This window comes from Choloepus didactylus, chromosome 1, assembly GCF_015220235.1.
Source record: "Choloepus didactylus isolate mChoDid1 chromosome 1, mChoDid1.pri, whole genome shotgun sequence".
In the NCBI taxonomy this organism is placed as follows: domain Eukaryota; kingdom Metazoa; phylum Chordata; class Mammalia; order Pilosa; family Megalonychidae; genus Choloepus; species Choloepus didactylus.
The window spans coordinates 165,753,662-165,775,707 of NC_051307.1; the positions used below are offsets into that span (position 1 = coordinate 165,753,662).

The 22,046-nt window shown below is 37.8% G+C and overlaps 1 protein-coding gene across 6 annotated transcripts in view; it reads right to left on the reverse strand.

Moving 5' to 3' along the window:
- ATP2C1 (ATPase secretory pathway Ca2+ transporting 1) overlaps positions 1-22,046 on the reverse strand; it is a 184,806-nt gene that overhangs the window by 28,562 nt on the left and 134,198 nt on the right. For all 6 annotated transcript variants that reach the window (XR_005218209.1, XM_037844928.1, XM_037844930.1 and 3 more), the window contains 6 exons: positions 9,020-9,144; positions 8,058-8,155; positions 6,067-6,162; positions 5,895-5,984; positions 3,842-3,946; positions 1,693-1,849 (listed from right to left, as the gene is read on the reverse strand). Coding sequence is in view for 5 of the 6 variants with exons in the window: in XM_037844928.1 (XP_037700856.1) it covers positions 1,693-1,849; positions 3,842-3,946; positions 5,895-5,984; positions 6,067-6,162; positions 8,058-8,155; positions 9,020-9,144 (671 nt within the window). In the remaining variant the exon portion in view is untranslated. The remainder of the gene's footprint in view (positions 1-1,692; positions 1,850-3,841; positions 3,947-5,894; positions 5,985-6,066; positions 6,163-8,057; positions 8,156-9,019; positions 9,145-22,046) is intronic.

A 22,046-nucleotide genomic window follows, 5' to 3' on the forward strand; every position in this document is an offset into this window, starting at 1 on the left:
GATGTGATTAATCCCACTGAACGGTATTGCTTGGGAGTGGTTGACATGGGAAAGTTTATGTTCTATACATGTTTCGACAATTGGGAAGAAAAAAAAAAAGCAACGAAAGAGACAATCACAATTAAAAGCAATCCATGATCCTAGATTGTATGTAAAAATTAAGGAGAAAAAATGTTACTGAGACATATGAAAAAACTGGAATATAGACTGAAAGCTTTATAGATAGAAAGACAGACAGATGGACTGATAGAATGAAACAGCAAATGTGGCAGGATAAAATTGGTGACTATGGGTAGGCGGCAGGGCATATGATGGGGTTCTCTATGGGTTTGGTGGTATTTTTGCAATGTCCTTTAAGCATGACATTATTTCAAAATAAAAAGTTCAAGCAAAAAAAAAAAAAGATTTTTTAGGCAATTTAAATTTTATAAGATGCAACATAAATATATATCAACTTAAATTATGACTATTTCTGTTGTTCACTCGTAAATTCAGGAAGAAAAGGGGGAGCAGCACATAAGGAGTGGAAAACTAAGACATGAAGCAAGAGAGACACCGGCAGAATGTTTCCAAAAGACCTGTGAAACAAAGATTTCTCTCCTCTACCAACTCTAGCCTATTTCACAATGTTATAACACCAAAGCACATAAATACAATCCTCCACAACCCTTCAGATGAAAAAAGGTAGTCAAAGTAAGAAAGTGTGCAAATCTTTGTTCCAAAAATTAAAGAAAACAGGGAGTACATATGGACCTTTAAGACTTCTTTAATAAAGGTCTCTAAATCCATGCTGTCATTGAAATCCTCTTGTTATGGGTTGCTAAGAGTAACAAAACTTTGCCCTCAAATAAAGCCATGAGGATATCCCCATTTGCACATCCCTGATACGTTTCCAAACCTAGCTTATTATAACAGCAAAAGTCCTATATAAATTATCCAAATTAAAACCAATGAAAAGCTCTTGCTGAATATAACTTGTTTCTTTTCTCCCAAGAATTGTAGTGCTTGACTTTCATTTGTTAAAATAATAAAAATAAGGAAGCCAAGTCTTTCACTTTCCTTGAGAGACATTTTATAAATACATATATACTCCACAAGTCAGGTAACTATCCAGAAGGTAAAGAACCAAGCATGGCCCCAACCCCAATCCTGCACACGATGTCCCTAAAACAACTGGCCTAATGAGCACACTCTCCTCATCACTGTTCAGTCAGAAGCATAAACTTAAGTAGTGTCTGGACATTTCTTAACCTCACTGGTGAACAACAAGGGAAAAAAATGGCAGATGAGGATAGAGTTAGTAATTAATTCAGTTTAAAAGGACAAATTAAGGACTTAAAACTTCAATTTTTAAGAACGTATTTTAGTTCTATTAAGTAAATACAGCTAAAGCGATGAAATAACATCACTTTATATCTATCCATCTCCCTTGTCGCAAAGTAAACATGTTAAAAATAAAATTTCTTATCATCTACTCAGGATCCACTGCAGGTCTGGAAGAACCTGAGTTTTCATATTTTGCTACATTTCCAATTTTTCATCTATTGGGCCAGTTAGTCAACTAAAACATAACAATTCAGAAAAGGCAAGAGTTCTACCACATCAGACAGCTTAGATGTGAAGCATGAATCCACTTGCAATTAAAAGGCGGCACTACCCTTCCACCCAAGAGACTACTTAAAATGCCATTACCTCTAAGTCCTGCTGAGCCCATCCGTGCCTTCTCTTGTTGGTACAGATCTCTCTGTTGTTGGGCAAGTGTCAAGGTTTGCCCTTTGCTGTGGTATGTAGTACAGTACTTAATCACCTGTTCATAAGCACCCTTCATAAAACAAATCTCTGGTCCATCCTAAGAAGAAAAACATACCAAATAAATTCAATTTAAATTTCAACTTATACATATCTATGAGTCCAAAAACAAGTGTCATGCATATCTCAAAATCCCTGGGAAAGTTACTTAAGCATAGGGCTTTGAGTGGCACTTGAATCTGAAGATCAAAGGCTCACAAATGGAAAACTTTCGCCCCCTCTAAAAAAACCGCTTCTGCTCCTCCTCCCAAGACACATATGTTGAAGGCTATGTTATAATAAGCCCTGAATTAGACACTTGGGGATGATCTGGGGAGAGTCTCATATTTCCTTTTCTCATAAGAAAAGGAAAAAGATCTAATGCCAGCCCACAAACTATGTAATCCCTCAGCTTGCAGTTATGTCTTAACCTTGCCCTCCACTCTTCACCCCCAGATCAGATCTCTGATATTCCATGGGAGTAAGGGAGTGCTAATGGCATGGTCTCTAGCAGTAGAAAGGTACTTGGGGAAGGTATAATGTTCCTTATTCAGAATTTCAACCTGCTCCCCCTTTTTTTAGCTTTGAAGGTGAGGACTAAGGCCTAAGGCTAAACAAAGGGAAGAGTTAATACCCTAGTCCTCACCTTCAAAGGTACATGGCACCCTGAGCCTTCCCATATTTTGTCTTCATGGGTTTACATCTTTTATTCTTTGGTTGTCACTTTGGAGATCAGCCTAAGTTCACTTTATCTGTGTCAGGCCGATCTCTCCTAGATCCTGAGTCAGGCCTGTGGGTTTGGGTTTTGTCTATTTGTCCGTTTTGTTGGTTTTGTTTTTTAAGAAGGACTTTTCAGGCCAGCAAATGGAAAGAAGAATCACGCTTCCAAAACTATATCCTGCCTGCTCTCCCCCAACTCCCGCAACTGAGAAGTTTCAATTTTCCAATGTGTAACTTTTGGTAAAGTTAGATTCAAAACTGCTGAAAAGTCAAATCATTAAATATCACAGGAGCCAACTCATCTTGAAGTACTATGCAATGTAGCTTAAAATACTGTGAAACAGACCTTCAAAATAAAATCATATACATGTTGCTGCTATGTAACTATATAGTTAAGGGACACAAGCAGAAAATTATTTAAATCTAATGTGATTTTTGGAAGCTCTACATTACAGGGCTTAAAGTAACTGACATTTTATTTTTATAGTTCGTTTCTATTCTAATTGTTTTCCTTCCCAGGAGTTTGTAAAAATTTCTTTAAAGCTTAGACAGAAATACTTCTTTTCCCCCTCATAAATAGAGTTGCCTGACAGACTTCTGTTTGCAAGAAAAATGCTGCCTTAGTTTCTTTAAAAACCAATACAATGTTTTCCTACTTTCTGGGTGGGGAGAATCCTCTCATTTCTGTCTACAGAGATGTAATTGGTTTCAAAATGGTTACTCACAGGTAAAAACACATTACCAATCATTAATTCCTATTAATTATTAATTACATCTCTTTTAAGGGCAAAGTAAGCTTAAGATTCAAGCTGGTAATGGCAACCATGTGAGGTATACTTACTTACTGCAGATAACCGAGAACAGATAACCGAGAACTAACAGTGTCAACATTTCTAAAGCATCCAGGAACAAGGTGGTAGAATACCAGTTTGTAAGACGGGTCAATTAATATGAATTATACTTTTATGGACTATTTTTCCACAAATAATGTGGTATGGTTTGTTCTGAAGATAATATATTTTTTCAGTGAAAGAACACAGACTGACAATACAGAAAATATCACTAGCTCTAGGAAATTAAGACCAAGCTCCAGCTCATTGGAGGAAGGAATGTTTGTTCACAAAGCAAAAGTAGAAATATATATGCATAGATTCTATAAAGAAGTAGTATCAAAAAGAACATGAAAATAAGGGATGAGTGTACTGTTAATTACACACACTTTAAAGCAATAGGTCTTTGTAATGTCCAATGTTTGTTTAAATCTAAAGGTGGTGGATATAGTCATCTAAGCTGAACAAGATATATCATAAGTATTCTTTAAAAAGAAGGATACCTGCTGCGTTCGGTGTACACACTTAACAGCCATCCACTTTTGCTCAGAGCTGAAAGGGTATTCAGCTTTTCTAATATAGTCCTGTTGAAGTCCATCAAGACCCATCTGTGTGACACACACAAAAAATTAAATCTCACCAACATGGGATTTTTTTTTCCTTTAACAAATAACAAAGTTCACAACACTTATAGCTAAGTGGGCTAGACATACTTGGATTATTTTCAAATAGTAGTGACAGAACAGCAATACTCCATATATGTATACACCTTATTTCTCTGAACAGCAGCATAGCTTTTCAACATAAAAGCCTGGGTATGTAAACACAATCTAAGGCCATAAAAACAAAGCATGCTACCTGGGACTGTACATAGACCAAACCTTTAACACAGATTATATTGCTATCTCTACTGCCTCGAATTCTGGAAGGAGGTAGAATACAAATAAATACAAGTACCTGACCAATTTGGAACATGTACTTTTATAATCAATAGAAGTTTTAGATTCAGTTCCTCCTTTCTTAGGGACATAAATCTGTCTCGCCTGTTGACACCATCTTAGTCTCTTATTCTCTACCACTTTATACCCTATTACCACTGCCACACAAAGCTGCTCTCCCCCTCCCAATGCCCTTTCACATCTTCCTCTAAATATACTAAAATATTTTTTAACTACTCAAAAACCTATCATTTAATGCTTTTTTGGTGTCTACTGAATCACGTTCAGACTTTTCTTCCCGGATTTCAAAGGTCCTTCAGAAACTCACCCTACGCTGTCTATTTAACAATATACTTGTTTACTCAAACACTTTTCATTTCATCCAGTTTAGCCAACTCATTAACAGTAATCCTTCTGCTTATTTATCCTCTATATGCTTTTATGCTAGCATTTTCTCCAGCTTACCTCCTATATAAATGCTTCTGATCCTTCCTAGCTCAGCTCCCAGCTCTGAATTTACATTGTTCTTAAATGTGGTTCAACGTTTAGGACTTAAGTGTCTATTGTCTTGGGTTGCCTTTATTTGTTTCAAGTATGTCAGTCTTAACTCCCCACCTAAAATGTGGGGGTTCCTGCCCAGAAGGAGATGGCTTCACACTTTATCTTTCAAAGAACCTAATATCTTTTGTTAAGCACAAAAAAACAGGAAATACTTGTTAACTGATTCTTCTTCTGAATGGTTTTTAGAAAGCTCTCTGATGCTATTTTAGTTAAAATGAGATCAAATGCCAAGAAATGTGGCTTTCTGTTGAGGAAATATATACATTTTAAAAGTATCAATCTTATTTTACCAAATGAAGCATAAATATATAGTAATAAACTACAATTCTATATTGGAGTCCTCATTGCAAGCAAACTCATTTAGAGGCATGATGCATCACACAAGTCTCATCATTTTCTCAGATTGCTCCTACTTTTAGTTGTTTTTGTTTGTTTGTTTTGGTGGGTGACAGATCAGAGCTTTAGGTTTCACATTAAATCAAATGTATGATCTAAGAGACAAAGAAATCAATTGGGATATATGAAAGGGACATCCAGAAGAGAACTTCTGTCCCCCAACACAAAGTCTAAACTTTACACTCATTTTGAGAAATTGAAAAAGGAGGAAAAAAGAAAACTGGGAAAAGAAAAGCTTTCTCATGACTATCTTAGTATCTTTATATCGAAATACTAAATAATGTTGCCTTTTATTCATTTGTAAGTCATTTACCACAGATAAACACATTTATCACAGCAATTATACACTTTCATAAAACTTCTCACACAAAGCCCTCAATATCATGAAAGACATGAACATTTCTTGATAACAGATAATGTACTGCTCATTAGTTTGGATCTTCCATCTAAGGAATAAGGTCACTCTGAAAAAGCTCAATGCTCTATATTTCCAGGCAAAATAAAACTGGTTCCCAGAAGGCAGTAAAAATAACAAAATATTTTGTCTTTTTCACTCTATAACTAAAAACCAGAAATACTGAAATGATGGCTTCACCCTCTCTCATGAGGATAATGTTTCATGTGTCAAAGGAGAGAGACCAGATACTTCACAGGTACATACCTTCATTGCAAGAGCAATTAAGGCTCCTTCAGTTGGCTTCCCCATTAGAGTGTCGTTTCTAATTACTGCATCATTGCACACACAGCCCGCCTAAAAGAAGAACACAAATTACGAACCCTTCATTGTGTCCTAAGTCATTATGAAGAGAATCATCTTCCTGAAGAATATTTACCTCAACGATTCTGCTAACAGCTGGGTTATAGAATCCGTGAACAACATCACCATCAACGATCACTTCTCCAAACTGATTATAGCCTACTCCAGTAACCTAGAATAAAAAGTGGGATCAATAATACAAACAGTAGACTGTGACAATATTTATGAGAACCAAAAACTATGATGGGTTTTGTTCATTTCATTTTATACATCATGACACTGTTAAAGTATATAAAAAAGCATTTGAATTTGTTTAAATGAAGATTTAATAGTTAAGTGAATATGGATTCCAATTTTCACCACAATAAACTTATAAAGTTTTATACAAGAACAAGAGAGCTTAAATTTACATAACTTTACATTTTATAGCATACTAAAGGTTTGCAAAAAACTCAAATCCAGTACCACATCTAATGCTGAACACAAACCTGTAACCTTGACAAAAGTGGAATTTCTTTTTGTAAATATGCAGGCTCAGTGGCATTAGCTCATTTATCCTAGCACCTTACTTGAACACAGCATTTACATGCTAAATTTATAAAGCAGGACTCGGTGAATTAAGAGATAGACAAGTCAGATACTTATTCTGTGTGGCTAAAACAAACCAAGTCAAAAGTTAAATTTCCCAATTAAAAAAAGACAGTTTAGAGAGAAATTAACAAATGGTACATGTTTGACATATAAAACAATGGACTTAAAAAAGAATTTAATATCCTACCTTCCGTATCTGGACCACATAAGTACATGTAACCCCAATGACCCTACTGAGTCACACAGAAAAGACACATTCACCAATACAGAATTGGGTATACTTAATCAAATCTCAGACTAAATGCCAACAGACTCATTTTAAGACTTACATATAATAGAACTAAATAAACACACATATAACTTTTTCAGTTTGTCTCATGCATATCATACTTTGTCAAATACATTTTAAAATATTGTAACCATCACAAGTAGTGTAAATAAACATTCCAGCCAGAAATTCAGCCAAGACTAGGTCAGACTGGAACTCATCCTCAGTAAGCTTCAGGATGAACCAATGTACATATATTAAAATGTATTTCAGCAACTGTCAATATATAATTTGGAAAATAAATTAACTCATTCATTTATTTATTGAACAAGTATTCTAGAGGGAGACCCTATGTGCTTCTAGGAAACATGGCTACTGCTCTCTTATAACTTATAAAATAATAGGAAAGAGAGGGAAAATTTCACCCAGAATAAGGGTTAAGAGGTATGCAGTGCTATAACATAAGGCCAGTTCTGGTAATCAAACAGAGTAGGTAGTAACTGAGATGCAAAGGATGAAGAGAAATTAGACTGCTCTAAGCAGTGAAAAGAGAAAGTCTGCGAAGTAGGAAGAATTTTGTCACACTGAAATAACTATAAAGCCACTGTATTTAACGTATTTTAAGAAGAGGGGACTATATAAAGCTGAAGAGAGAAATATGGGATAGACCACATAAGGCCTTTAGAAGCCACAGTTCAGGAACATGGTCACAACAGAAAGTCAATGAAGTATCTTCAGCTATGGAGCGACATGCTCAAAACTTGGCTCAGAAAAGATCCCTCACGATACACATGGGGGCATCAAGAACAGACATAGGAAGATCAATCACGAGGCTTTATCAATAGGTCAGGCAAGAGATGATATTAACTTGGGGTAAGGAGACTGGCCATAAAATCGAGAACTGGATGGCTAAGGAGAGATATTTAGCAGATAAAGGTCAGCAGTATTTGGTGATACATAAAGGGGTAAATAAAAGGCAGGTGACAATAAGGATTCAAACCTTCTGGACTATGGGATCACAACTGGAAGGATACCGGGACCAAGACTTGGAGAATCATACGTGAAAGAAGTATCTCTGTTGCTAATTAATTTACGTCCCAGTAGAAGGTAAGACGCTGGAATTGCTGGGAATGTTAAACACCAAGTTTCTTAGCAAAGAATTACTGCTGTTAAAAACAAAAAAAAAGAAAAAGAAAAACCCAGAGTACCTCAGCATGTAGACCATCTGAAGTAAATATATGAGTAACAGTCATTTCATTCTTCGTCAGTGTTCCAGTTTTATCGGAACAAATCACATTACAGCAACCTAAAGAATCAATCATTATTTGTCACCAAAATAATCAGAAACACAGGTTTACAATGAAAACAAATCAAAGACTCTAGAAACCTGTCTTTTCTAAATTTTGGAGCCCAAACTTATTGATAATTTAAGATTAATTTCTGTCATTATGCTCGCTTCATAATAAGGTAAAGTTTCTGAAATAAAAGTTTAAAATTAGATACTTGTCAGTACTGATTTTTTATTTATTTACTCTAGATTTCTACCAACCTACTCAACTTTAGTTTTATATATCAATTTTATGTGATAAATATTCCAGAAAGTTTGAAGAGGCCCTAAATTAAAGAACACATTTCTTCACAAAGGATTTTTCAAGGTATTTTGCCTTTGATATTAAAATACAGATTAGAAATTAAATTCAACATATTTGAATACAAGTTTAAAAAAAGGTTTAATACCATACTGCACCTAAGATTATGTTACAGCAATATAAATATAGCGATATAAAAACTGTATTATAATTATACACAATTTCAATTCAAGTATAATGATCTGGAATCTGTAATTATCAATTATTCTCCTAGAGATGTCAAAGAAAAGAGATTTATTAACTTAACTCCTAGGTTTCATTTGCTGTATGGACTTTTTGTTGTTTTTGCTAAGATTATTTAATCATCAGAACAGTCCTTGATGCAAAAAGATGCCTCTTAAGGTTTCCTGCTCTGAATGAATTGCAATTTTAATTGTTTTTCTGGTAGTTAAAACTATATTCAACATTGCCATAAGCCAAACACCAATATGCAATATGCAAACCTCTAAGACAAAAATTCTAAAACACAAAGATTATTCACTGAGAACATGAACTACCACATGTTCTTAACTCAGACTTACCCAGAGTTTCAACAATAGGCAGTTTTTTCACAATGGCCCTTTTCTTCACCATTCTCATAACACCAAGGGCCAGAGTCACTGTGACCACAATGGGAAGACCTTCAGGAATTGCTGCTACAGCCAAACTGTAACAGTAAGTACACAGTATTCAAATGTAAATTAAATAGTACCAACAGCATTAATTTGAACTGTATGCTACTTAGAAAGTTTAAAAAAAAAAAGTTAAATTAGTATCATCAACAGTACTTCAAAAATGTCCTCCTCAAGGACCTGACTCCCAGGGGTGTAAATCTCCCCGGCGATGCAGGATGTGACTCCAGGGGATGAGTATGAACCCGGCATCATGGAACTGAGAACATCTTCTTGACCAAAAGGGAAATGCAAGATGAAATGAAAGGAAGCTTCAGTGGCTGAGAGATTTCAAATGGAATTAAGAGGTCACTCTGGTGGACATTCTTACATACTATATAGATAACCCTCTTTAGGTTTTAATGTATTAGAATAGCTAGAAGTAAATACCTGAAACTACCAAACTCCAACCCAGTAGCCTTGACTCTTAAAGACGATTGTATAACAATGTAGCTTACAAGGGGTGACAGTGTGATTGTGAAAACCCTGTGGACCGCACTCCCTTCATCCAGTGTATGGATAGATGAGTAGAAAAATGGGGACAAAAACTAAATGAAAAGTAGGGTGGGTTGGGGGGGATGATTTGGGTGTTCTTTTTACTTTTATTTTTTATTCTTATAGTTATTCTTTCTGGTATAAGGAAAATGTTCAAAAATAGATTGGGGTGGGAGAACCTAAGATGGTGGCTAGGTGAGACAGAGCAAAAAAAAACCTCTGTGAAAAATACTAGATAAAAACCAGAAAGTGACCCAGAACACCACTTCCAGCATAGCACCAGCCAGACAAGGTCTGCTAAACCCACAAGGAACGTGCATTTGGTGAAACCAGGAGCCTGTATTCTGAAACGAGTGAGTGAGCCGGCTGAAAGTCCGGCGGCCATGCTGCGGTGTGGGGAAACAGTGGGTTGGTGTTTGGAGATGGACTAGTTCTTTGGGGAGAGCCGCACAGTGAAACACGGTGGGAGCGGGCTGGGCTAACACCTTGGTGTCTGGCGTGGAGGATACCCCTTCCCACACCCGCTGCTGATTGTCTTGAGACCAGGGGAGCAGAGGGGAGCCAAAAGAAGAAAAAAAACGCATTCCTTACAGCCTGGGGCCGGACCCACAGCCCAGAGCTGCACCAAGAAACCCAGTGTGACGGAGAGTCTTTCCCACAGCACTGCACACACGCCACAATATTGGCCGTGGACAGTGGCCTTTAATGCACCCATGGCTGATTGTCCCAGAGCTGGGAGGGCAGAGCTGTGCGAAAAGGGGGAAGCTAACGCGTCCCATTCAAACATCTTTGAAGTGGGCTGGGAGCACCCCTGCACAGCCCGGTGACCCAGGGCTTCCCTGGAGGGCTGGCGCGCACTCGTGACGTGGCGCAGCCCTCCCTCAGCAGAGGTCCGGGAAGAGCGCGGCTGGGAAGGGGGACCCACTCAGAAATCCCAGGGACCTTACGCAAATACCAAGGACTTGTGAGTCAGCAGCAGAGACAATCAGTGGAAAGACTGAAATGAAGGCTTAGGCTCCTGTAACAGCCTTAAATCTCCAGGAACACCTGGGAGTTTTGATTATTAAAGCTGCCCTGCCTCCCTAACCACCCAGACACATACCCCACATTCAGGGCGGACAACACCAACAACACACCCAAATTTGGTGCACCAATTGGACCCCACAAGAATCAGATCCCCACAAACCACAAAGACAAAGTTGGGGAGAACTGACTTGAGGGGAATAGGTGACTCACGGACACCATCGGCTGGTTAGTTAGAGAAAGTGTACGCCACCAAGCTGCAGTTCTGACAAATTAGGGATCAAGTAAAGCAAATGTCAAGAGGCCAAAAACAACAGAAAATCTTAAAGCATATGATAAAACCAGACAATATGGAGAACCCAAACTCAAACACCCAAATCAAAAGACGAGAAGACACACAGTATTTAGCACAATTAATCAGAGAACTAGACAGGCAACAAGAGCATGGCACAGGATATAAAGGACATGAAGAAGAGCATGGCACAAGATATAAAGGACATAAAGAAGACCCTGGAAGAGTATAAAGAAGAAATTGCAAGAGTAAATAAAAAAAACAGAAGATCTTATGGAAATAAAAGAAACTGCAGGCCAAATTAAAAAGACTCTGGATACTCATAATACAAGATTAGAGGAAGGTGAACAACAACTCAGCCTCCTCAAGGACCACAGAACAGAAAATGAAAGAACAAAAGAAAGAATGGGGAAAAAAATCGAAAAATCAAAATGGATCTCAGGGATACGATAAATAAAATAAAACGTCCAAATTTAATACTTGTTGGTGTTCCAGAAGGGGATGAGAAGGGAAAAGGTCTAAGAAGAGTATTCAAAGAAATTGTTGGGGAAAACTTCCCAAACCTTCTACACAATATAAATACACAAAGCATAAATGCCCAGCAAACTCCAAATAGAATAAATCCAAATAAACTCACTCCAAGACATATTCTGATCAGACTGTCAAATGCTGAAGAGAAGGAGCAAGTTCTGAAAGCAGCAAGAGAAAGCAATTCACCACATACAAAGGAAACAACATAAGACTAAGTAGCGACTACTCAGCGGCCACCATGGAGGTGAAAAGGCAGTGGCATGACATATTTAAAATTCTGAGAGAGAAAAATTTCCAACCAAGAATACTTTATTCCCCAAAACTCTCCTTCAAATTTCAGGGGGAGCTTAAATTGTTCACAGACAAACACATGCTGAAAGATTTTGCTAATAAAAGTCCTGCCCTACTTCAGATACTAAAGGAAGCCCTACAGACAGAGAAACAAAGAAAGGAGGGAGAGATATAGAGAAATTTAACAGACATATATAGAACATTACATCCCAAATCACCAGGACACACATTCTTCTCTAGTGATCATGGATCTTTCTCCAGAATGGACCATATGCTGGGACATAATAACAAGCCTCAATAAATTAAAAAAAAAAAAAAAAAGAATTTGTTCAAAGCACATCCTCTGACCACAATGGAATACAAATAGAAGTCAATAACCATCAGAGACTTGGAGAAATCACAAACACCTGAAGGGTAAAAATGAGGGGGAGATGAAAACATTCATGGATAATCAAAAGCTGAGGGACTTCACCACCAGTAGAGCAGTCCTATAAGAAATGCTAAAGAGAGTTGAGCAGGCTGAAAGGAAGGAACACTAAACAATTGACTGAAACTACATGAAGAAATAAAGATTACCAGTAAAGATCATATGGTAAATATAAATACCAATACTACTGCATTTTTTACTTGTAACTCCACTATTTACTTCCTACAGGATCTAAAATACATAAACTATAATGATAAATCAGTGGCTTTGGACTCAATGTAAAATATGTGATTTTTGACAAGAACTACATAAAAGTGGGGGAATGAGGGAATATAGGAACACAGTTTATGTGTCCTATTGAAGTTAAGTTGGTATCAAAGAAAAACAAGATTGTTATAGATTTAAGATGTTAAATTTAAGCCCCATGGTAAACACAAAGAAAGTATCAGAGAATATGACCATAGAGATGAAAAGTAGAGTAGGGGTTCCGAGAAGTGGGGGAAGGGGCAATGGGGAGTTAAGAAATGAGTGTAGGATTTCTGTTTGGGGTGAAGGGAAATGTCTAGAAATGGACGGTGGGAAGGTGACAGCATTGCAACATTCTAAATGTGATTAATCCACTAATGCAATGCTAGGGAGGGGGTGGAATGGGAAGATTTAGGCTGTATATATGTTTCCACAACTGAAAAAAAAAAAAAAGACAGTCTAAATAGATGACAATTAAATGCCAAGGATGATCCTGGATGGGATCTGAGGATGGAGGAGAGAAGGCTCAAAGGGACACAGATGGGACATAAAGAAAACAAAAAGGAAATATAGAATGTAAGCTTTGTATCAATGTTGAATTTCTTGAACTTCTTAGCTGTGCTTAATGGGATTGCATAAAAGAATGCTCTTATCCATGGGAAAGGTATATGTGAATTATACTGTTCATTCAAAGATGTGTGTAGCTTGCTCTCATGTGTTCAGAGGACAGAGCAACAGATGACGGATGATAGACAGGGACAGACGGAGGGAGGGAGAGAGGGAGGGAAAGAAAGAAATGGTGGTGCGACAGGATGTTAAAGGTGGTGGATCGGGGTATCAGGGGAAGGGGGTTGGGGTATGCTGGAGTTCTATGTATGGGGTTTGTACTGTTTTTGCAACTGTTCCTGTAAGTTTGAATTTATTTCAAAATAAAATTGCTTTAAAAAAAATAGATTGGGGTGATGAATGCATAACTATATGATGGTACTATGAAGAGTTCATTGTACACCATGGATGATTGTACGGTATGTGAATTTATCTCAATAAAACTGAATTTAATTTAAAAAAACTGTTCTCTTTAAAAGGCAGGGAGAGTAGATTACCATTTACTGGATACCTACTGGCTGCCACGTTAAGTGTAGTGGTTAAATAATTTGTATCCCTAGCTCTACTAATTTTTACCTGTGTGATCCCCAGGCTACTTACTACCCCACCTCTATGAGTTTAGTTTCCTCAATTGTAAACAATGGATAACAATAACTTCTACCTGATCAGAGCTAATGCAAGGTTTGTCAAATGACCATGTATGAAATGCATTTAGCACAATAATACACAGGAAGTGTTTAATATTGGCTGTATTTATCACCACCATTATATCTCACTACATTCTCTCTAAAGTCCCATATAGTAGATTCCAAACTCAACGATTTTTACAGAAGAAAATAAGGGTCACAGAGATTGAGTTTAATCACAAATCCCAGAGCAGGGCTGGGATTTAAATCAAAGTCTCTCCCTTTAAACCCCAGGCTTACCATACTACACAATGCTACCAAAATTGATGATCTTTTATCTTGGCTGCCACATCCTATCTTCATATAATGGAAACCCTCTTTCCTTTCACATAGTTCAGATGCAGGAGATTCCATCCCCAGCCCCCACCCCTGCCAGAGGTACGGGCAATGACTGCTTCAGAGGAAGGCACCTGACTTTCCAAACAGTCCCATCAGGGCCCTGACTGGCCTGTGTCTACTAGAGTAATGGCCCATTTCTACTAGAATGATCCAGGAAGAAGGACTCTTTTGAGATTATAAAGAGAAGAGGTTAAGCATGTGGGTCTCAGAAAAGCATCTTGCCTGCTACCTGGCAAGAGCATCTCTAAAGAATATGGCCAAAATATGACAAAAAAAAGAAAGAAACAAAAAACACCCTTATAAAATCACTGCAGCCCCTGTACACATCCACGAAGGAAAACAGCTATAAATTGGGAATTCCCAGATCTACAAGCCAATAGCTTTTAACTGTTACATTAGACTTGGGTTTTGTGAAAGTAAAAGTATTATCAACATACATATTAAAGTTTACTTAATTATGAAGTACAAAATCAGACATTTTATTATACCCATGTGAAATGTAAAAGTGGACCAATTTAACTGAATATCATAAGCTGTGAAGAGTGGAAAATATTCTCACATAAGACAAATCACAAATTCAATATATTAATAAGCAAAAATTCACAATTCTTAGGGAGCAATTCTCATAATAATGAACTTGAGAACACATTATTTTATGTCTGAACCCGACATCACACCTAAACCATGAGTAATAGGTCCAACTCAAAGAGGATCTACCATATTTTTCAAAAATCAAGCTAACATATATACATGATTTTAAAAAAAGACACAGGTTTTGATGAAAAGAAACAAATGTATAAACCCTTTCTATATCCCTCTCCACTAACTCTCTAGAAACAATCATTATTAAATGTTTGATTTTAGCTCTTCTAGTAATTACTTCCATAAGACTAAATAATATGCTTATACTCTTATTTCCTAACTTATCTCTTTTAGAGGATATCTAACCCTGTCTGCAATTCACCACCCTGACTATGAAAGGATGGATATATATAAATCACTAAATGCACACCACCATCTCCTCTCCTATTAGTTGGCATTATTAAAATTCTTTCACTTTTGGACTTTCTCAACCTGTTAAAAGGGTCTATGAACACCCACAGATGACACAATGCTCAACAATGAAGGACTGAAAACTTCCCCAAAGATCAGGATCAAGGCCTGCTTTCACCTTTGCAATTCAACATTATATTGGAAGTACACTGTGCTGGAAGTTTCACCAGAGCAAGTAAGCAAGAAAAACAGAGAAAAGGCTTGCAAATTAGAAAAGAAGAAGTAAAACTGTATCTGCAAATGGTATGATTTTATACACAGAAAAGGCCAAAGAATCCACACAAAAGAATACCTGAATTGGGGGGAGGAGCAAGATGGCAGCATAGAGAGGTGTGGAATTTAGTTAGTCCTCTAGAGCAACTAGTCAACAACCAGGAGCAACTAGTAAATAATCTGGAACAACTGTTGGGAGACATCCGTGAATGGACACACATCATACACCAGCCTGGAATGGGTGGACCGGCTGAGACTGTAGCACAGAATCGTAAGTAAAGCTCCGCAAACCCAGAGCTGAAGCCCCTCCCCACTTAGGGAAGGCCGAGCTGAAACACTGTCACGCTGGAAAAACAGAAACAGGTTACAGGGAAAGTAATTCAACCAAGCTCCAACTGTGGTTTCAATTAACACATTTGAACTATTGAATACAAGCTACAAGCATAGAGCAGGAAGGAAAGCAGATTCCTTCCAGCAGAGAGGACGAAGGACTGACGGGAAAAAAATACATAAAATAAATAAAAACAGAGACTTTTGGCTGATGTCAGAATACTACAAGATGGCTGTGTCCCAAGAAAACTGAGGGGCTGAGGACTGGCTCTGAAAAGGGGCTTTTGCTTTTTTTTCATTTTTTTAAGAGTCCAATGGATCCACATAGTAACTGAAAAATACAGAAAGTTTTGTTGTATTTTTTAAAAATCAGTAAATTTTCTTTTTGTTTTATGGATGTCCTTGATGAAAGAATAAAAGTTATGATACGTAAACCTTTAAAACTTTTGCTCTAGTCACATATATATGTCCTAAAATTTCCTCCTTTTAACCACATTCAAATAAATCAGAGGTATTAATTATGTTCACATTATTGTGCTACTGTCACCACCATCCATTACCAAAACTTTTCCATGAATCCAAACAGAATTTAAGCATCAACTCCCTAATTCCTTACCCCCACCCCATCCCTGGTAACCTATATTCTAGATTCTGACTTTATGATTCTGCTTATTCTAATTCTTCTGTATCGGTGAGATTATACAATATTTGTCCTTTTGTATCTGGCTTATTTCACCCAACATGATGTCTTCAAGGTTGATCTCTGTTGTCACATGTATCAGAACTTCATTCCTCTATTTACAAGGCTAAACAATATTCCACTGCGTGTATATACAACATTTTGTTTATCCAAATAGAACTGCACAAAAACAAAAAAAACAAATTACAAAAAACTAAAATTGGGAGGGAGATGGAAGAAGATGGCAGCATAGAGAAGAGTGGAAGCTAGTTAGTCCCCCTGGAACAACTAATAAACAACCAGGAACAACTAGTAAATAATCTGGAATAACTGCGGGGGAACAAACGTGACTGTCTACTCACCACAGACCAACCTGAACTGGGAGGAATGCCTGAGATCACAGCATAAAATCTGTAAGTAAAAACTGTGGATCCAAGCTGGAAGCCCCCTTCCCCCAAGGCCCAAACTGCAAAGCCTTGTAGTATTAGAGAGCAGCACTCTCTGAGCAAGTGAATATAGCTCAGCTGAGCTCCAACTGGGGTTTTAATTAACAAACGTGGACTGCTCAGTACAAGCTACGAATCCCCAACAAGCAGACAGAGGCTTTTGGTGACGACTGACCTCGGAGAGCCAGAGGGTGGCTGCAGACTGGCCCTGAAGGGGGCTTTCTGTTCCTTTTTCAGCTCAGTGGAGAAAGTCTCAGCCACTGTCAGTTCCCAGGGCTCTGACCCAGACAAAGGTGGAGACAGCACAGGCAGAGGGACTATTTAAATGCAAATGACCTCTCCACAGGGGGTGTATCTTCCCTAAGAGGAAGAAGGTGGTGCCAAGCTCTACTACCCGCCTTCCGTTCAGAACCAGATGCCAGAGTCTGGGGGACAATACCACAGGCCACACCTCCCTACACCAGTCTAGAGCTACAGGCTGACAGGCGCCACCAGCTGGGAGGAAAAGCACAGTGACTTGAGGCCTCACAGGGTGTACCAATCATCTAAGACACACCCTCAGGGAAACTGGATACTATTCACTCCATCCAAGACCTGAGCCCATTCTGGTCTGGGAAAACCTAGAATTGGTTTTCCAATTGGGGTAACCAAGGAAACCAGATGCCTAGACAACAGAAAACTACAACCTACACTAAGAAAAACAAAGTTATGGCCCAGTCAAAGGAACAAACTTACACTTCAACTGAGATACAGGAATTTATACAACTAATGCTAAATCAATTAAAAAATTTAGGGAAGATATGGCAAAAGAGATGAACCATATAATGAAAACACTGGGCGTACAGAAAGTAGAAATTGAAACTTGAAAAAACAACTGGCAGAATCTATGGAAATGAAAGGCACAACACAAGAGATGAAAGACACAATGGAAACATACAACAGCAGATCTCAAGAGACAGAAGAAAACACTCAGGTACTGGAGAACAAGGCACCTGAAAGCCTACACACAAAAGAACAGATAGAGAAAAGAATGGAAAAATATGAGCAACATCTCCGGGAACTTAAGGACAAAACAAAATGAAGGAATGTATGTGTCATTGGTGTTCCAGAAGGAGAAGAGAAGGGAAAAGGGGCAGAAGCAATAACAGAGAAAATAATCAACGAAAATTTCCCATCTCTTATGAAAGACATAAAATTACGGATCCAAGAAGAGCAGCATACCCCAAAGAGAATACATCTGAATAGGCCTATGCCAAGACACTTAATATTCAGATCATCAAATGTCAAAGATAGAGAATCCTGAAAGCAGAGAGAGAAAAGTGATCCATCACATACAAAGGAAACTTGATAAGACTATGTATGGATTTCTCAATAGAAACCATGACGGCAAGAAGGAACTAGGGTGATATATTTAAGATATTGAAAGAGAAAAACCACCAACCAAGAATCCTGTATCTGGCAAAACTGTCCTTCAAATATGAGGGAGAGCTAAAAAAATTCTCTGACAGACAATGACATAGTTTGTGAACAAGACACCTGCTCCACAGGAAACACTAAAGGAAGCACTGCAGACAGAAAGAAAAAGACAAGAGTGAGAGTTTTGGAAAACAATTTTGGGAGATAGTAGCACAGCAATGTAAGTACACTGAACAAAGATAACTGTGAGCATGGGTGAAAGAGGAAGCTTAGGACCATGTGGGACACCAGAACGAAAAATGAAAGATAAAGACTAGAACTCTGTGAAACCTAGGGTGCTTAATGACTGTAATAAACGTACAAATATGCTTTTACATGGGTAGAACAAATGAATGTCAACATTGCAAGGTGTTAAAAATAGGATGGGATTGGGGGGGATGGAATACAGTCAAGGCAAACTAGAGACTATAATTAACAGAAATATTATATTATGCTTCCTTTAATAAAACAAATGCAATATACCAAAGCTAAATGCATATGGCGGGCGGGTGGCTAGTGGAAGGGTATGGGACTCCTGGAATTGGTGATGTTGTCTAACTCTTTATTCTACTTTAGTTTAATGTTATCTTTCCTTTTGTTGCTTTCTAGCTGTGATGTTTTTTTCTCTGTCTTTTTTTTTTCTTTTGTCCCTCTACCTTCTTTGACTCTTCTTCCTTCTTTGCAGAAGAAATGGAGATGTCCTTATATAGATAGTGGTGATGGTGCTCAATACATAAATATGTGACTATACAGGGAACCAATGATTGTTTACTTAGGACAGAATTACCCATCTTAAAAAAAAAATCTTAAAAAAAGGGTTGATGAAGAAACCTTGAGGGCACTATATTGAGTGAAATAAGACAGAAACATAAGGACAAATATTGCAGGGTCTCACTGATATGAACTAATTATAATATGTAAACTCATAGACATGAAATATAAGTTACCACAATACAGAATGGGGAGCAGTTGCTTATTATGAGCAGAATGTTCAACTAGGGTGAACTTAAATATTTGGAAATGGACAGAGGTGGTGGTAGCACATTGTGAGAATAACTAACAGTGCTGAATGGTCTGTGAAGGTGGTGGAAAGGGTAAGTTCAGAGTCACGCATGTCACCAGAAGGAAAGCTGGAAGTTAAAAGAGCGGAATGTATAAAACAGTAAACCTTGTGGTGGACAATGTACACGATTAACTATATAAATATTAGAAATCTCTCTCGTGAACTAGAACAAACATATGACACTATAACTAGAAGTTAATAATAGAGGGGCATATAGGAAAAAAAAATACCTATTGCAAACTATATACTACAGTTAGTAGTATTTTAACATTCTTTCATCAACAGTAACAAATGTACCACATAAAAACTATGAATCAATAATGGAGGGGGGGTGGTTAGGGGTATGGGAAGATTTTAGTTTCCTTTTTTTGTCTTTATGTATTTTGTGGAGAAATGAAAATATACTAAAAATTGAAAAAAAGATTAATTGTGGGGATGGATGCACAACTGCATGATGGTACCATGGACAACTGATTGTATACTTTGGACCTTGGATAACTGTACGGTATATGAACAATCTCAATTTAAAAAAAAAAAACACAAAGGCAGTAAGAATTCAGTGTAAGCCATGAACGTGCAACCCATGCATTCGCACAATGATCACTTTTTAAAACCAGGGTTCACAACAACAACAAAAAAACTAAAATTGGGTTCAATAAATAAGATACTGAGTGCTGTTATTTAAATATTCTTATTTAATCCAAGTCTTTTTCATATAGATTTAAGCCAAGGGTATCAGAAAGTTACTTGTGACATAGTAGGGCAAGATGGCGGCATAAGGAGGTGTGGAATTTAGTTAGTTAGAGCAACTAGTAAATAGCCAGGAACAACTAGAAAATAGTCTGGAACACATGAGAACTGAAACTGAGAGAACAGGTTATCAGGGGAAGGCTTACAATGAAGGATCCTAGATTGTAACCTCTTACAGCAGTTACATCTATTCAGGAGTTATAGTGGTTATCTGTACATTCTGAGATGCTGAGCTATTTGTGTATAACCTGGTTGGTCCCTGCAACTTTGAGTATCTGTGTGACACCTGAGACTCAGAGCCAAAGTTCGGCAGCTATGAATGTCAGTATTACCCAATACAGCAAATGCTAAAAAAAGCTGAAAAAGAGATCATACTGTAATTAGAGAAATGAATGAAATGGATTTGATCAGAACTAAGGTAAACCAGACTAAAAGGAAAAAGATGATAATGACTGCTTTTAAAACCTCATGTGTTTCAAAACCTTGTGAGACCAGAAGAAGAGATGTTTATTTGGTGCAAAATCTATAGATTCTGTAGCACGCTATATAATTTAACTTGTATGGTCAGTTTATTCAAACACCATAATTACATGGAACCTTGAATAGGGGTGAGACCTGATTGGTTTGTACAGGTTAGTGTGAAACCTGATATATCCCAGAGTAATTTGGGCAGAGAATAAAAACATATTTGCAAAATTCCCTTGAGGGACTGAGGAAAAATGTGGAAGCAATAAACTTCCCCACCTGGGGAATTCCTGATATTCTTGCAAGCACGGCGGACTACCACTGTAGCAGGCCAAGTCCTCAATCTTGGGGCTTGCCCTTCTAAAACTTGTTACAGCAAAATAGAGGCTAAGCCTGCTTATAATAGTGCCTAAGAGTCACCCTCAGAGAACCTCTTTTGTTGCTCAGATGTGCCTTCTCTCTAAGCCCATTCAGCTGGTAAACTTACTGCCCTCCCCCCATGTGGGACATGACCCCCACAGGTGTAAATCTCCCTGGCAACATGAGACATGACTCCGGGGGATGAGCCTGGACCCAGCATCATGGGATTGAGAAAGCCTTCTTAGTCAAAAAGGGGGAAGAAAAATGAAACAAAACAAAGTTTCAGTGGCTGAGAGATCTCAAATGGAGTCAAGAAGTCATTCTAGAGGTTATTCTTATGCATTATATAGATATCCCTTTTTAGTTTTTTAATGTACTAGAATAGCTAGAAACTGTTGAAATGAAATCCAGTATCCTTGATTCTTGATGACGATCATAAAACTATATAGCTTATATGGTGTGACTGTGTGATTGTGAAAACTTGTGGCTCCCACTCCCTTTATCCAGTGTATGGACAAATGAGTAGAAAAAGGGGGGATAAAAAGTAAATGAATAATAGGGGGGAAAAAGGAGTTTGAAATGTGTGCTGGTTTGGATATATTATGCCCCCCAAGAAAAAGTCATGATCTTTTAATCCAATCTTGTGGGTTATTTGGATTACGTTGTTTCCATTGAGACGTGACACACCCAACTGTGGGTGATAACTGAGTAAATTACTTCCATGGAGGTGTGGCTCCGCCATTCAATGTGGGTCTTGAGCTCAGACAGAAGGAGCTCAGTACTGCAGCTGAGAGAGACATTTTGGAGATGGCCATTGAAAGCAGACTTTTGCTGACGCTTTGGAGATGCTAGCACAGAGTTTGCTCCAGAGAATCTAAGAGAGGACAAAACACCCCACAAGCAACCTTTTGGTGAACACCATTCTGGAAACACAACCTGGGAGCAAAGGAAGAAAACGCCAACCACATGCCTTCCCAGTCAACAGAGGTGTTCCAGATGCCATTGGCTATTCTTCAGTGAAGGTACCCTATTGCTGATGCCTTTGTTTGGACACTTTTACGGCTTCAGGACTGTAACTCTGTAACCAAATAAAACCCCCTTTATAAAAGCCAATCCATTTCTGGTGTTTTGCATAATGGCAGCATTAG